The 14,553-nt window shown below is 59.6% G+C and overlaps 1 protein-coding gene across 1 annotated transcript in view; it reads right to left on the reverse strand.

Annotated features, from left to right (window-relative positions):
- Positions 1 to 14,280, reverse strand: part of HDAC7 (histone deacetylase 7) — a 37,007-nt gene extending 22,727 nt beyond the window's left edge. Inside the window, 2 exon segments of the mRNA XM_063179189.1 lie at positions 14,179 to 14,220; positions 14,223 to 14,280. Coding sequence (XP_063035259.1) covers positions 14,179 to 14,220; positions 14,223 to 14,268 — 88 coding nt within the window. The 5' untranslated portion in view covers positions 14,269 to 14,280.
- Positions 14,281 to 14,553: the final 273 nt, after the last annotated feature.

Genomic DNA, 14,553 nt, shown 5'->3' on the forward strand with positions numbered 1-14,553 from the left:
GCTCGGAGTGCAGGTATGGATGGATTGGGATACAGGCAGCAGCTCCAGGCTGGCAAACCCTGGCTCTGGCTGAGCTGGAACACCCCAGTGCCCTCCATCCAGCCTCATCTTCCTCTCCAGGCTCCCGGCAAGGGGCACTGGCACTGCCCAGAGCTTGGCATCACCTCCTGCCCGCTCAGTGGAATGAGCTCTCCATCCTCCCGTCAGGATGAGCTCCCTGCTCTCTGGGCAGGATGAGCTCCCTGTTCTGCCAGCAGGATGAGCTCCCTGCTCTCCCGGTCCCTGTTCTCCCAGCAGGATGAGCTCCCTGTTTTCCCGGTGGAATGAGCTCCCTGTTCCCTGTTTTCCAGGCAGGATGAGCTCCCTGTTCTGTTCTCCCAGCAGGATGAGCTGTCCATTCTCCAGCAGGATGAGCTCCCTGTTCCCTGTTCTCCAGGCAGGATGAGCTCCCTGCTCTGCTCTCCTAGCAGGATGAGCTCCCTGTTTTCCTGGTGGGCCAAGCTCCCTGTTCTCCCAGCAGGATGAGCTCCCTGTTCTGCTGGCAGGATGAGCTCCCTGGTCCCTGTTCTCCCAGCAGGATGAGCTCCCTGCTCTCCTGGTCCCTGTTCTCTGGGCAGGATGAGCTCCCTGTTCCCTGTTCTCTGGGCAGGATAAGCTCTCCGTTCTCCCAGCAGGATGAGCTCCCTGCTCTCCCAGCAGGATGAGCTCCCTGTTCCCTGTTCTCCGGGCAGGATGAGCTCCCTGCTCTCCTGGTCCCTGTTCTCCTGGCAGGATGAGCTCCCTGGCCCCTGTTCCCTGGGCAGGACGATGCCCGGGACGCAGCCCCAGCACTCCGGGGACCCGGGCAAGGTGACATCAGCCCGGGAGGTTGCCAAGGCAAGCGGAGCAGAGATCAAACGATTGCAGCACCTCTCTCTCCTCGCTTACCCAAGCGCTCCCGACCGGTTTGCGAGGAGGGCTCGGCGGCTCCTCCCTGCCCGGGGCACCCACCGGGAGCTGCTCGGGCACCGGCTGAGCCCGGGGCTGCCCACGGCACCCATTCATCCCTTTAATTGCTGCTGCAAGAGCCCGGCTTGAGTCACAGCCCCCCGGGGAAGGCTCAGCGCGGCCCCGTGCTTGATCGGGAAGCGCTGAGACAAAAAAATAAAGCTGGAATCACTCAATCCCCACTCCCGGCAAGCGGCTACTCAAGGCGACCTGCCCGTTAATTAGAGCCGCAGCAAGGAAATCCCTTTGGCAAACGCTGGACCAAGTCCAGGGCTGGGTTGGAGGGCACAAAAGGAAATTTAAGAAGAAAACCCGAGGCTCAGGAGAGGCAGGAGGAGCTGGGAGAAGCACGGGCACAAAGGGAAAGAGGCACAAACTCAATTCCCTGAGCAATCCTTGGGCTCCAAACCTGCCCCGTGCTGACCCTCGGGCGTCTGAGGAGCCACCGAGGAGCTCCCCAGGGCAGACCTGGGGCCCGGCCTGAGTTATTTCTGTCGCAGGGAGGAAGCCACAGCGTTTTCAGTTTCCTGCACAAACACTCTTGGGGTGCCCTTCCCCACGGGCCCGGCGGGCGCTGCCTCCCTTCCTTGGCTGCTCGGGAAGGAAAGCTCAGGGCTGGCATCAGCGAGGCTGGGAAAGGCGCAGGTGGAGGGTGAAACCCACCTGGATCTGAGGGGACACACCCTGGGGACAGCAGGGACAGCAGGGACAGGCACCCTGAGACAAACCTGGCTCGGTGCTGGGGCTTGCAGGCAGCTGTGGGGAGATGCTGGGAATTCCATCCGGGATGGAGAAGCTACAGGAAGGATTTCTGGGGGGACGAAACGCCAGGAGCACCTGGAGCCCCAAAGAGAAGCCTCGGAGGAGGCCGGCAGGACTGAGGGTGCAGGTGGGTGTGTGAGTGCTCCACACTCATGGAGCAACACTGCCCTGGGGCTTTAACCCAGAAAGAGGAGCTGCTGCTGCTGCTGAGCTGTCCAGAAATGGGGGAAAAGCAAAAAGAACCAGCAGAGAAACTCCCGGTGAGCCCAGCAATGACTCAGACACTGAGGAATCAGCGCTCATGGGGGGAATTGAGCCTTCAAACCTCTCAAGATCAGAGCTGGTGTCAGCCCAGCAGAACCCCAAACATATCCAGGCCTTCAAAGCCCACCTGGCACCCAAACAAGCGAGCACACACCTGGACCCAGCCCACAGACCCTGCTCTGGGCAGGAGATGCTCCAGGTGCCCCTCACACCAAGCTGGCCGTTCCAGCCCCTCCACCTGCCTGGCACACTCACCCACGGATGGCATCGTGTCCCTGCAGCCCCTCGGGGTCCCCGTGGGCACCAGGACCATGGGAGGAGCAGCCCCAGCCCCGGGAGCTCTCGGGTGCCCGGTGCGGGCGGTCCCGGGCGCGGCCGCCACCACTCCCTGCAGTTCTCACGGGCAGATCCAGACCGAGCCTTGGCAGAGCCCTGGCTGGCAGCCGGCCTCATCAGGCTCATTAAGTGCAATTAAGGCACGGCGGGCATCCCCTCCCCCACGCCCCTCTGGGGGATATTTTGCTTTTAGACAAAATAAACAGGGAGGTTTTGCGTGGGCTCGGGCAGGTGCCAGCGGCGGGCAGCAGCAGCAGCAGCAGGTGGAAATGCTGAGGTCTCTTGGGGGAAGCCACGGTGAATATCAGCACCCAGCCCCAATTCCTGCCCTCCTTCTGCTCCCAGGGGTGCCCATTCCAGCCCCCCTGGCCTGGAGGGGAGCACCAGACCCTCTCCCCTTTGCTAACAGGAACATGGAATGGGATAAACTCCAAGGAAGCTGCCCCTGCACGCTCTCTGGGGTTTTAAAACCACAAGGAAAAGCGTCCACGGCAACCTGAAGTGGGATTTGATTGCAGCAGCTCCTCCAGCATCACTTGGAAGCTGGTTATGGAACTGCTGCTCCTCCAGAGCCCCAAACCTGGGAGAAGGGAGAGCACAGAGTGTCCAATCCCCTCCTCCTTCAGCACCATCCCTCCTCCTCTGGGGACCCCAAAAGGGCCAGGACACACACACTGAGGAGGTTTAAACCACACAGAACATCACCCCAGCCCTAAAACATCACCCCAAGGCCCAGAACATCACCCCAAGGCCCAGAACATCACCCTAAGCCCAGGGTCCCCCACGAGGCCGCAGCCCATCCGAGATTTTCCCTCAATGCTGCCGAGGCGTTGCTCCATCCCCCTGGCAGGGCTGGACACCTCCTGTCAGCAGTGAAATCCGCGAGCTCCTGGTGTTCCTGGCAGGTCACAGGGGCTGGTCCTGACCCTGGGCTTTGTCACAAAGCTCTGGGGTGGGGTAGGGAGGGAGTCCCAGGGACCAAGATGCTGCTTGGGGAGGGTAAAACTGCCCCGCTCCATCCCATCCACTCTGGGACAAGGCAAAAAGCCAAAAGGGATCCTTAAAGCTTTCTGCTCCCCCATGGAAATATCAGCTGGAGCTGTCCCAGGGCGGACTGGATGCCAGCACGTGTGAGAGCTGGGTTTGGACTCCTGGGGCTGTCCCAGGGTATCCAGGCCAGGCAGAGATGGGCATCTCCCAGCCTGGCTCCTGCATGAGCACCAACAGCCCCAGGAAAGGCTCTGCCACCCAGACAAACCCCAGAGATCTGTCACAGCCACCTCTGAGGCAGGGCCATGCCCCAACAGAGAGCTTTGCTTCAGGTATTTGGGGTTTACTGCTGCTAAAGGGATTTAGCCAGAACAAATTAAGATCATTTCCCGTCCTAATTAATTCTACTTTCACTTCCTGGCATGTTGGAGCTGCAGCGAGGAGCCTCAACTCTGCCCCACCACTGTGCAAAAACCCAGGAGGGGCTTTGCAGCATTCTTGTCACCATCTGAGCCCTTTCCACACTGAAAACACCCCCAAAATCCAGAACCCCATTTCATGGCTGTAATTCTCCAGCACAGAGCAAGATGAGACCTTCCCCTCCCTGCTCAGCCGGAGGAGCTTCGAGGAGCAGCAACTGAGCCTCTTGCACAACAAATCCCCTGCTCTCCCTGCCCGCCCCACATCCCTTTGAGGCACAGAGGAAGCAGGCTGGAGACATCCTTCCTGCGCTGGGGACAATGCGATGGAAATAGCCCGGGAGCGGCCGCGGGAGCCGCGCGGGGCCCGGCTTCTTCCGCCCATTGTCCGGCCAGGGCAGCTGCAGCGCCCCAGAGCAGAGCCAGGACCCCCAAAGGAACCCAGAACCCCCAAACCCAAACTGCCCCATGCACCTTCACGCAGCCCATGCAGCTGCAGCGCCCCAGAGCAGAGCCAGGACCCCCAAAGGAACCCAGAACCCCCAAACCCAAACTGCCCCATGCACCTTCACGCAGCCCATGCAGCTGCAGCGCCCCAGAGCAGAGCCGAACCCCCCAAAGGAACCCAGAACCCCCAAACCCAAACTGCCCCATGCACCCGGGCAGCTGCAGCGCCCCAGAGCAGAGCCAGGACCCCCAAAGGAACCCCCCAAAGGAACCCAGAACCCCCAAACCCAAACTGCCCTGTCCACCTTCACCCAGCCCGGGCAGCTGCAGCGCCCCAGAGCAGAGCCAGAACCCCCAAAGGAACCCAGAACCCCCAAACCCAAACTGCCCCATGCACCTTCACCCAGCCTGGGCAGCTGCAGCGCCCCAGAGCAGAGCCAGGACCCCCTAAGGAGCCCCCTGAAGGAACTCAGAACCCCCAAACTCAAACTGCCCCATCCACCTTCACCCAGCCCAGGCAGCTGCAGTGCCCCAGAGCAGAGCCAGGACCCCCAAAGGAACCCAGAACCCCCAAACCCAAACTGCCCCATGCACCTGGGCAGCTGCAGTGCCCCAGAGCAGAGCCAGAACCCCCAAAGGAACCCAGAACCCCCAAACCCAAACTGCCCCATGCACCCGGGCAGCTGCAGCGCCCCAGAGCAGAGCCAGGACCCCCAAAGGAACCCCCTGAAGGAACCCAGAACCCCCAAACCCAAACTGCCCCATCCACCTTCACCCAGGACCCTGCACAAGGCAGGGATTTGGGATTTCAGAGTGAAATCCGCTGTGGTCACTGCTCAGCCTCAGCGACTTTCACAGCAGCACAAAGCCCACCCCAAAAGCCTGGCAGGGTTCTCCACTGCAGGGAAAAACCCAGGACACCCAAATGGCAGAGGATGCTTTCTCCAGGCCAAGCCCTGAGGGTGAAACGAAGCCCCCGGGGAGCGGGTTCCGCCCTAAATCCCAATTTTCTCCTCCAGATGGGAGGTGCACGAGTTCAGCTGCTCCGGCTCACGTCAGCAGCTGGAACAGCCCGCGAGGACCCACGCACGCCCGGCCTGCCGAGGACGCCGCTGACGGCAGCCGAGCAGGGCAGAGTGGCAGCAGCAGAACGGCTCCGAGCCACCAGTCAGCCCCCAAATTTGGGGCTGCCACTCAGGTTGGTGCCGGTTTTGGTATTCGCCTCCCATTTCTGAGGGCTCTGGGAGAGCAAGTTATCACTTGCAGCCCTTCTGCACGATCAAGGTGGTGACAGAAGGTGTTTTTCTTTTAAAACACCCCCCAAAACCAGACATGTTTTCAAGGTCTGAGGTGGTTTAAGACTGGGATTTCAGGAGTGGCAATAGCTGGATGAGCAGCACAGAGCCACACTTGCAGAGGGAGGGAAATGAGAGGATGGATGGTGCCACTTGTCCCTGCTCCTGCCACCACCCCCAGAGCCAGAGCCCCCCAGGGCAGGGGGACCATCCCTGCACAGCCTGGCCCCTCTTTAGTGGCCCAAAAGTGGGGCCAGGCCCTCTCTGAGCTGCTCCGCTCCCCGAGCATTCCCAAGTGCATTTCTGCCCTGCTGACGGGTTAAAAATAGAAACCATCAGTATTATTGTCCTGCAAGCAAATATAGAAAGATCACATCCTCCCTGCTGGAAAACGACACAGCAGGGACCTCTCCGAGCCCAGGCACGGGGAGAGCTCTATTTCGGGATGGGGAACTTGGGAAGTTTGAACAGAATCCCGAAATTCGTGATGTTGACTCAGTGCAGCGTTAAAGATCCATGGAAAACTCGCCTTGCCCCTGCTCTCCCGGGTTTGGTTCGGGATTTCAGGCTCGAGGAGGGTGCTCAGGCTTGCAGGAAAATCCCACCCCTGCCCTGCTTCCCAAAGCTCCCAGCAGCTGGCACAGCCCCGTCCCAAAGGCAGCTCGCAGAGTTCCCCAGAAAGGGAAGAGCCAGCCCTGACCCCAGAGCAGGAGACGCCCTGAGCCTCCCGGACCCCTCCTTTGCTCCCTTCACCCTTTCCTAGTACCGATCCCTTCCCTTCTCCCATCCTTTTCCCTTCTCCCATCTCTTTTCCCTTTTCCCTACTCCCATCCCCTTTCCTTGCTCGCTTCCCTGCTCCCATCTCTTTTCCCTGCCCCAATCCCCTTTTTCTGCTCCCTTTCCCTTCTCCCATCTCTATTCCCTGTTCCCCCATCCCTTTTCCCTACTACCATCCCCTTTCCTTGTTCCCTTTCCCTACTCCCGTCCCTTTTCCCTTCTCCCATCACTTTCCCTGCCCCAATCCCTTTTCTCTGCTCCCTTTTCCTGCTCCCATCCCCTTTCCCTGCTCCCTTTCCCTGCTCCCATCTCTTTTCCCTGTTCCCATCCCTTTCCCTGCTGGCTCCAGAGGGAGGGGGCCCTCATGCTGAACCTCGTTTTTTTGGAAAAGGAAGATTTCTACGCAATCCCGGCCTTTTTCCTTTCCTTTCCGTGTTTGCGCTGAGCGCTGGGGCCGCTCCCACCCAGCTGGGACCCCGCTCCAGATCCAACCTTGTTCCTCAGCAAATCCCCGGGGAGGGGAGAGGAATGCGGCAGGGTCACATCCAGCTGCTGCAAGGGAGGGGGAACCCAAACCGAGCCGGCTCCAAACCCCAAAACTGCCCCACAGCACCCCAGGGATGGCTCCCAAACCAAACCAAACCAAACCAAACCAAACCAAACCAAACCAAACCAAACCAAACCAAGCCAAACCAAACCTGCAGGCCTGGGAGGAGCTGGGGTTCACCACCCCAAAATCTCCCCCCATCCCCACCGAGCCTCCCCCCAAGGATGTGGGGCAGGGAATGCTCAGAGCAGAGCTCACTGCACTCCCTCCCCTCCTCCCCACAAAAGAACCCACACCCAGAACCAGAAGTGGTCAGGAAAAACCCGGCAGTGCCTCCACAACAATTCCAGGCAGCTCCATCCCCTGGAGGGGCCGGCTCTGCCCTCGTCCCCCCTCCAGCAGAGCCCCTCGTGATCCCAGCCAGGTGCCCTGGGCCATTCCCTCATCCCTCATCCCGTTCCGTGCACATCCCAGCTGGCATTTCAGCCCCCAGCCAGCGCCAGATTTCTCTCTGCTGAGCCAATGCACTTGGAAATACATGACGACTTCAGCAGATTAATTGGAAACACAGCCTGGGTGTTGCAATCCCAGGAATGACTCCAATTTCAGGAACAAATGTTTTCATAGAATCACAGAATCATAGAATATTCTGAGTGCGAAGGGACCCACAAGGATCATCCAGGCCAGGCCCTGGCCCTGCACAGACAGCCCAAAAATCCCACCCTGGGCATCCCTGGGAGCATTTTCCAAATGCCCCTTGAGAATTTGGCATAACTTCACCAGTTTGCTGAATATTTCCAGCTAAACTGGGACAGACTCCTCTCACACCTGGGATTATTCTTTTAGTGTGGCGTGCTCCAATTAAAAACCTTCTCAAGAAGATTTAAGGCACACCACGGAACGGGAGGCAAGGAGAACAATTTCAGTTTGCTCTGTAAATCTTTTAAAACCTCGCTGGTTTTGAGCATCCCAGGGCTCCTCTCTGCAAAACCAGACCCAAACTCTTCCCCCAAGATCCTGAAAAGTCCCCAGGGCTGGGAGATGGATGAGGGTGGAGGAGGGATCATTGCACGGAAACCAATCCTGTGCTTCCATATTTTCCACCTCTCCACATCAAAACCTTTCCCCTTCAGCATCAGTCAGCCCTTGCTCTGCTGCTCCCATTCCAACCCTTCAGAGGCTGAACCTGGTGATTTTGGAGGTCTTTTCCCACCTTAACAATTCCACGATTCTCCCCTTGCTGCCAAGGACTGAAAGCCCTCTCGTGGTAGGCAGCTGGGCACCGAAGCTCAGGGTGATAAGGGAAGGAGAAAAGCTGGTCTATCCACCCTGAGAGCCTGGCAGGGAGCTCTGCTTTGCCATCCCACTGCCAGGGCTCCTGCAACCCAACAAAAAAAATCCTGTGTGGGATGTGGAAGGGGCTGCTGGAGGGGAAATGGGGAGCCCAAGCTCGGCTCTGTGGGCTGGAATGGCTGCAGAGCTTGGCAGCAAACAGGGATGGGCAGAGAAAGGGCTGAGTGATGCTGAAACCCCTGCAAGGGGAGAGGTTTGCTGTGGAGGGGTGGAAAATATGGAAGCACAGGAATGGGAACCTTCCTCCATCGTCATCATCCGTCTCCCAGCCCTGGTGGGTTTTGGGGATTTTGGGTGGTGACACCAAAGAGGGGCATCCAGAGGGAGGGATGGGCTCTGGAGGGGCTGTGGCTGCTCCTTCAGACCCTGTGGCTGCTGCAGACATGGACAGTGAATCCCTGCCCGGGTGAATTCCTGCCTTGGAGGGGTCTGGAGAGAGAGGAGTGCAGCCCCTGCAGTGCCCAGGTGAATTCCTGCCCGGGTGAATCCCTGCCTTGGAGGGCTCTGGAGCGAGGAGCGCAGCCCCTGCCTCGCAGGCCCCCATGGAGGCCACGATTGCAGCCAGATAAATCCCATTTGAACGTTCCCAGAGCAATCAGCTCCCACAGCCTGGCTCCCGGAGCTGCACCTCCTCTCTCTCCAGCTGTTTGGCTGCTCCTCTCAGCCCAGCCCTGCCAGAGCTGGAGCCCGAGCCAGCAGCAGCACAGGCTGCACAAACCCTCCCTCCCTGGAGCCCCCCCTGCCCCATCCAGGCTCAAATCCACCGACCCAGCCCCAAACCCAATTCCCTGCTCGGCCTTTGCCTCACGGAGCTCTTTTTGTCCTGCACGAAAGCCACAACTCCCAGCCAGACCTTTGGGGTGGGATTCCTCCTCCCTGCCATGAAGTCAACCTAAGCCAGAGTGTTCCTGCCGTTAATTTGGGTCATCTGACAAAACAAAAAACACCGGGTTTTGTGGTGAGATGCCACTTTGGGAGCTTTGCTCATCCCACGGATCTTTCTTTGGGGTGTCCCCATGACTGGGAGATCCATGGGATCCAAAAAGATCCCAGCATGGGGATGGGAACGTCTGCCCTGAGCTGGGCTGTGGGGTCAGGCTGGCTGGACAGTGGGAGAGCTCCGGCCAAGCCTCATCCCTCATTCCCAGGGTCAGGAATGCGCAAGAGCTGCTGCGAGGGGATGACCACAGAAGCCACGTGGACAGAGGGAATGTGGGGAGGCTCTGCAAGGATCTCTGCACGCCAGGAGACCCAGGAGGAGCGGGGAGGACGCGGGGATCCGTGCAGATCCAGCACACGCCCCAGCTCCAACGGGGCTGAGCCCACAAATCCTTCTGCAAGTTTCTCTGTCCCACCTCCAGATGTGCCAGCGCCCCGTCCTACACCCTGCGCCCCTCCCAGGCACGCCCTGCACCCTCTGGGCTCTCCTGGCACTGTGTCCCAGACACGTCTGTGAGGGGCTGGGCTGGCTGGAGCTGATGTCCCCCAATGCCAGCACCCAATTCCTCATCCCAGTCCCCATTGCCGACCCAGCCCAGCCCCAGCTGGGACAGAACCTCCACCCAGGCACGGTGCTGTGACTAAAGCAGGCTGACACCCCGAGAATGCAGCTCTGACAGCAAGGTCCCACCAAGGCAAAAACAATCCAAACCCTCCCAGTTCCCTGCTCGCTCTCAGGGCTTCGTCATCGGCGCTGATAGAGATCCACAGCTCGCAGCACAAACAGGGAGGCGGCCAAGGAACCCGCAGGAGCAGCAACCGAGACTCGTGGAGCCCTGGCCAGGGCCAGAGGCAGCTGCAGATGCTGCTCCAGGGACTCCTGAGCTGTGATTTGACACGAGCCCTGATCAGATGTGGCGTCACCGGGATGGTTCACGCAGGAGGGACGAGGCCAGCGCACAAAGCACAGCTCAGCCCTGCCTGCAGCAGCTCCTGCTCTGCCAGAGGAGCCCAGGCATTGAGTGTGCTCTGCCTTCAACCAGCCTGGGCTCCACCATCGCCTCTCCCTGCCAGGCAGGGCCCCCTTGCTGCAGCTTTTTCAGCCTTTCTCAAGTGGGGAGTGCAGCGCTGACACTGCACTAAGAACATCAAAGTCACCGCTCCTCACTCCCACCCGATGTCCCATTTCCTCACTCCCACCTGGTGCTTTTTGGCACCACCCAAAAGCACAGACTCAGCAGAAATTCAGTCCTGCAGGGATTTTGGAGGTGTCCCAGTTGCCCTGTGTTCCTACAGGTGCCGTGTCCCTACAGGAGCTCTGTGTCCCTACAGGAGCTCTGTGTCCCTACAGGTGCTGTGTCCCTATAGGGGCTCGGTGTCCCTAAGGTGCTCCATGTCCCTGCAAGGGCCCTGTGTCCCTACACAACCCCAGCTCTGAGGAGCCAGCCTGGTTTAGGAGCTCACCCTCCATGCCATAACTCCATCTCTGAGGAACCAGCCAGGTTTAGGAGCTGACCCTCGATGCTGTAACCCCATCTCCGAGGAGCCAGCCTGGTTTAGGAGCTGACCCTCGATGCTGTAACCCCATCTCCGAGGAGCCAGCCTGGTTTAGGATCTCACCCTCCATGCCATAACCACATCTCTGAGGAGCCAGCCTGGTTTAGGAGCTGACCCTCGATGCTGTAACCCCATCTCCGAGGAGCCAGCCAGGTTTAGGAGCTCACCCTCCATGTCACAACCTCACCTCCCTCCCTCTCCTCCCCCACGGCCCCAGGCCCTTTGCTCACACGGTTCCTGCAATTCCTGGCCCTCGGCGGCTTCGGCTTCGAGGCTTCCGCCACCATCTGGGCTCCATTTAGGGGAGCTGATGTTTTTCACAGGGCTGTAATCTAAACTTTGGGATTGAGTTTACATCTCACATACCAGCGTCTCACCGCCGGGCCTGGCAGCTGCCAGCCCTGTGCCGGCGGCCCCGGGCACCTGGGAACGGTGCAGGGATCCCAAACCAGGGATCCCAAACCCACAATCCACCAGGGATCCAGCCAGGCACTGCCCCTGCCAGTGGGTGAGAGCTGTGGGAGCCCAAGGAGCTGGGAATGAGCTCGGCTTGCCCCAGGAGGCTGCGATGGGAGACAAAGCCCCACATCAGTGTCATCCATTGATGGGAGACAAAGCCCCCCATCAGTGTCATCCAAAGCCCCACATCAGTGTTACCAAAGCCCCACAGCAGCATCATCCAAAGCCCCCCAGAAATGTTATCCAAAGCCCCACACCAGCATCATCCATCCCAGCAGCAGGAAATTCCCCAGCCTGGGCAGCCTGAGATGGGAGAACAGGAAGCAGAAGCAATTTGGCGGCAGGGATGCAGAGAGGCAGATCCAGCCCTGCTCGTGCTCCAAGCCCAGGGTGACAGACCCACCTCAGGGCCAGCCCTCAGGTGACCATTGGCACCCCCAAATCCCTGCCAGGCCCCCCCAGCCTTCCTCCACCCTCCTCTCTGGCTGCAAGGTGGGCAGAGCCGCAGGCAGCGTCCAGAGGCAGCCAAGGTGGCTCGATCCCAGCCATCCGCGAGGCTCAGCCAAACCCAAAAAATAATGTTTTCATACTTTGACTTTTCAGGCAGGATTTAGTCATTTGTGGACACGAGGCCTTGGCAGGGCCGCGCTGCCTCTGCTCACCTACCCCAGCCCGCGGCTGTTTACGGCGGCAGAGCCTTGGAAGGAGAGGGAAAACTGGTGTTTAATCCAGGTGAATTATTCCTGCTTGCTTTATGGAGCCTGCAGCTGGTGGGGAAGGGGGAATTCAGCATCCCTGCACAGCCAGGGATGGGTTTAACACAGGAGATGAGGCACCACAACACAGCCCACCCCACCCCACAGCTCCACAAACGCTGCCTGGACAAACCCAGCAGGACTTTTGCCCACCTAATGGCTAAAAAATGAGTTAAGGGCAGAGGAGCCAAGCCCTGGCTGGGCACACTGGTGGTAAAAGGCAGAGAGCTGCTCTGCCATAGGAGAAAAGCAGGTTCCACCCCAGCCTGGTGGGGCTGTGCAGGCTCTGTTTGCTCAGCCTGGCACGGGGCACTCTGGGCTGCCAGGGGTGATGGATCCAGGAGATCCAGGCCCTGCTGGCTGCCAGGGCATCCCTCAGGAACCCTCCGTGCCCAGGCTCCAACATGAGCTCCTCACCCTGGTGTCAGATCCAAAGCTCCCAGGCACGAGCCCAAGGCTTTATCTGCCTTTGTCCCCTCCCTCCTCCCACGTTTGTTATTAAACATTTGTTACTTGTTATTAAACTACGGCCACTTATCTGCAAATCCTGCCTCTGAAACCAGCGAAGCCACAGCACTGAGTGCCACGCTGTGTCCCACAGCCCGGGGGATGCCAGGAGTTCATCCCCACACACCCTGTCTGCCTTCAAAGCTCATCCACCACGAGGATTCCACCAGGATGAGGATCCCACCACGATCAGGATCTCACCACGACCAGGATCCCACCACGACCAGGGTCTCACCACGACCAGGATCCCACCAGGATGAGGATCCCACAATGAAGATCCCACCATGATGAGGATCCCATCACAACCAAGATCTCACCACGACCAGGATGCCACCACGATGAGGATTTCACAATGAAGATCCCACCACAACCAAGATCCTGCCACCATGAGAATCCCACCACGACCAAGATCCCACCACAACCAAGATCCTACCATCACAAGGATCCCACCACCATGAGGATCCCACCACGACAGTTCTGCATTTTCATCCAGCAACCAAACCCCCCAAAACATCCACGAGGCTGAAACAGCCAAGTGGAGCAAGTCCTCCTGGAAAAGGAGCCATTCCAGAGTGGAGCTTCCCAACCAAGCATGGAATGGAGCTCGGAGACAGGAGGGATTGCAGCCCTGGGATCAGCAGCACAAACCCATGAGGTTGGCCAGTGGCAGGAGGAGCTTTCTGAGGAGCCTCCGTGCCCTCCAGGCGCTGCAGCAGGAGCTGCACAGCTGTCCCGACTGGGAAGGACAGATAAGGCTGAAATGATTCATTCAGTGCAAACCTTTATTTGCTCTTGCTTACCCAGAGGAGCCAGCAGCTGCTAACGCCAAACTGGGCCAGCTCCCAAGCGCAGACAAAGGCCTGCAAAAATGGCTTTAAGGAGGAACTGACTGCTCAAAAAAGCAATCCTAGAAGAGGGAGTTAGAAAGAGGGAGCGCAGCGCGGCGCAGGAGGAAGAGGAAGCCAGAGAGCACCTAAAAATAAATGTTAAAAAAAGCAGCGAGGCGCAGGACAAAGGCCCGGGGCGCACGTGACCGCTCCCCGCAGCGCAGGCAGGATGCGAGCTCGGAACACAACACTCCCTCCCCAGCAACCCCACGTACAGAGCCCCGAGCACCTCCCAGCCCGGCCAAAGCCACCACGGCACCTTTCCCACCCTCAAAGGGCTTTTTTCTCCGTGCCATGAATCCCTCAGGGGCAGGATGCTGGCTGTGCCCCAAGCTGGGCACGACCCGGGCCGGGGTGGGAACGCATCGAACGCAGAAGAGTTTGAAAGTGTTAAAGGAATTGAAAGGAAGTCTGGAAAATGAGGTTTCCTCCCAAGGAGCACCCTCAAAACCAGCTAAAGTCCTGTGGAAGCACCACCCCTGCATCCCCCCAGGCAGTGCCTTCACCAGATCTGAGCAGAGCTGGCGGGACACTCGTGAGTTTGCTCTGAAACAACCAGAAAATGCAGCTGACAGAGGAGCCAGAAAATGCAGCTGACAGAGGAGCCTGTCCTGTGCCGGCTGCTGCAGCTGGAACTGATGCTGTGGCTCCCTTCCCGTGGCTCCAAGGCTGCAGAATGACCTGGGATGGGACATCAACCCCCAGTGCCCTGAGCTGGCCCCACTGGTGCCCACCAGACACTGGAGAGCTCCACCCCAGGCCCAGGAGCAAGCCCAGCCTTGTTCTCCGTCCCTGAGCATCCCTCAGGGTGTTCCCTTCACGCTTTCCCCCGGCCCCACCAGGGCTCACTGCCGTGCAGGGAAGGAACAAACACCCAGGGACGGGAGAGGCACTCACAGGACGGGCTGAACATCACCAGCGCGGCGCAGATCTCCAAGCCTGAGAACATCCAGCGAGTTCCGCTGCCGGGAAGCCGCAGCTCCGCATCCCACGTTCACTTCTGCTTCATCCCTGCCGCCCAGCCCATCCTCGGCAGCGGGGAGAGCGTCCGGGCCGTGCCGAGCTGGGTCAGACGCAGCCGGGGCGGCGGAGGAGCCTCTCAGACCTGACTCATCCCGTCCCAGAGCGGCTCCTCAGTGCGTGCCCAGCCGGCCGGGGTCCCTCAGAGCTGCCCAGCCGGGCTGTGCCCGCGCTGTGCCCTCAAAGCCACCGCGGGACAGGGGCAGGATCCCTGCATGGCACCGCCGGCCGCTCCTCACGCCGCGCTCCCTG

The sequence above is a fragment of the Melospiza melodia genome, chromosome 31 (genome assembly GCF_035770615.1).
Source record: "Melospiza melodia melodia isolate bMelMel2 chromosome 31, bMelMel2.pri, whole genome shotgun sequence".
Lineage (NCBI taxonomy): Eukaryota > Metazoa > Chordata > Aves > Passeriformes > Passerellidae > Melospiza > Melospiza melodia.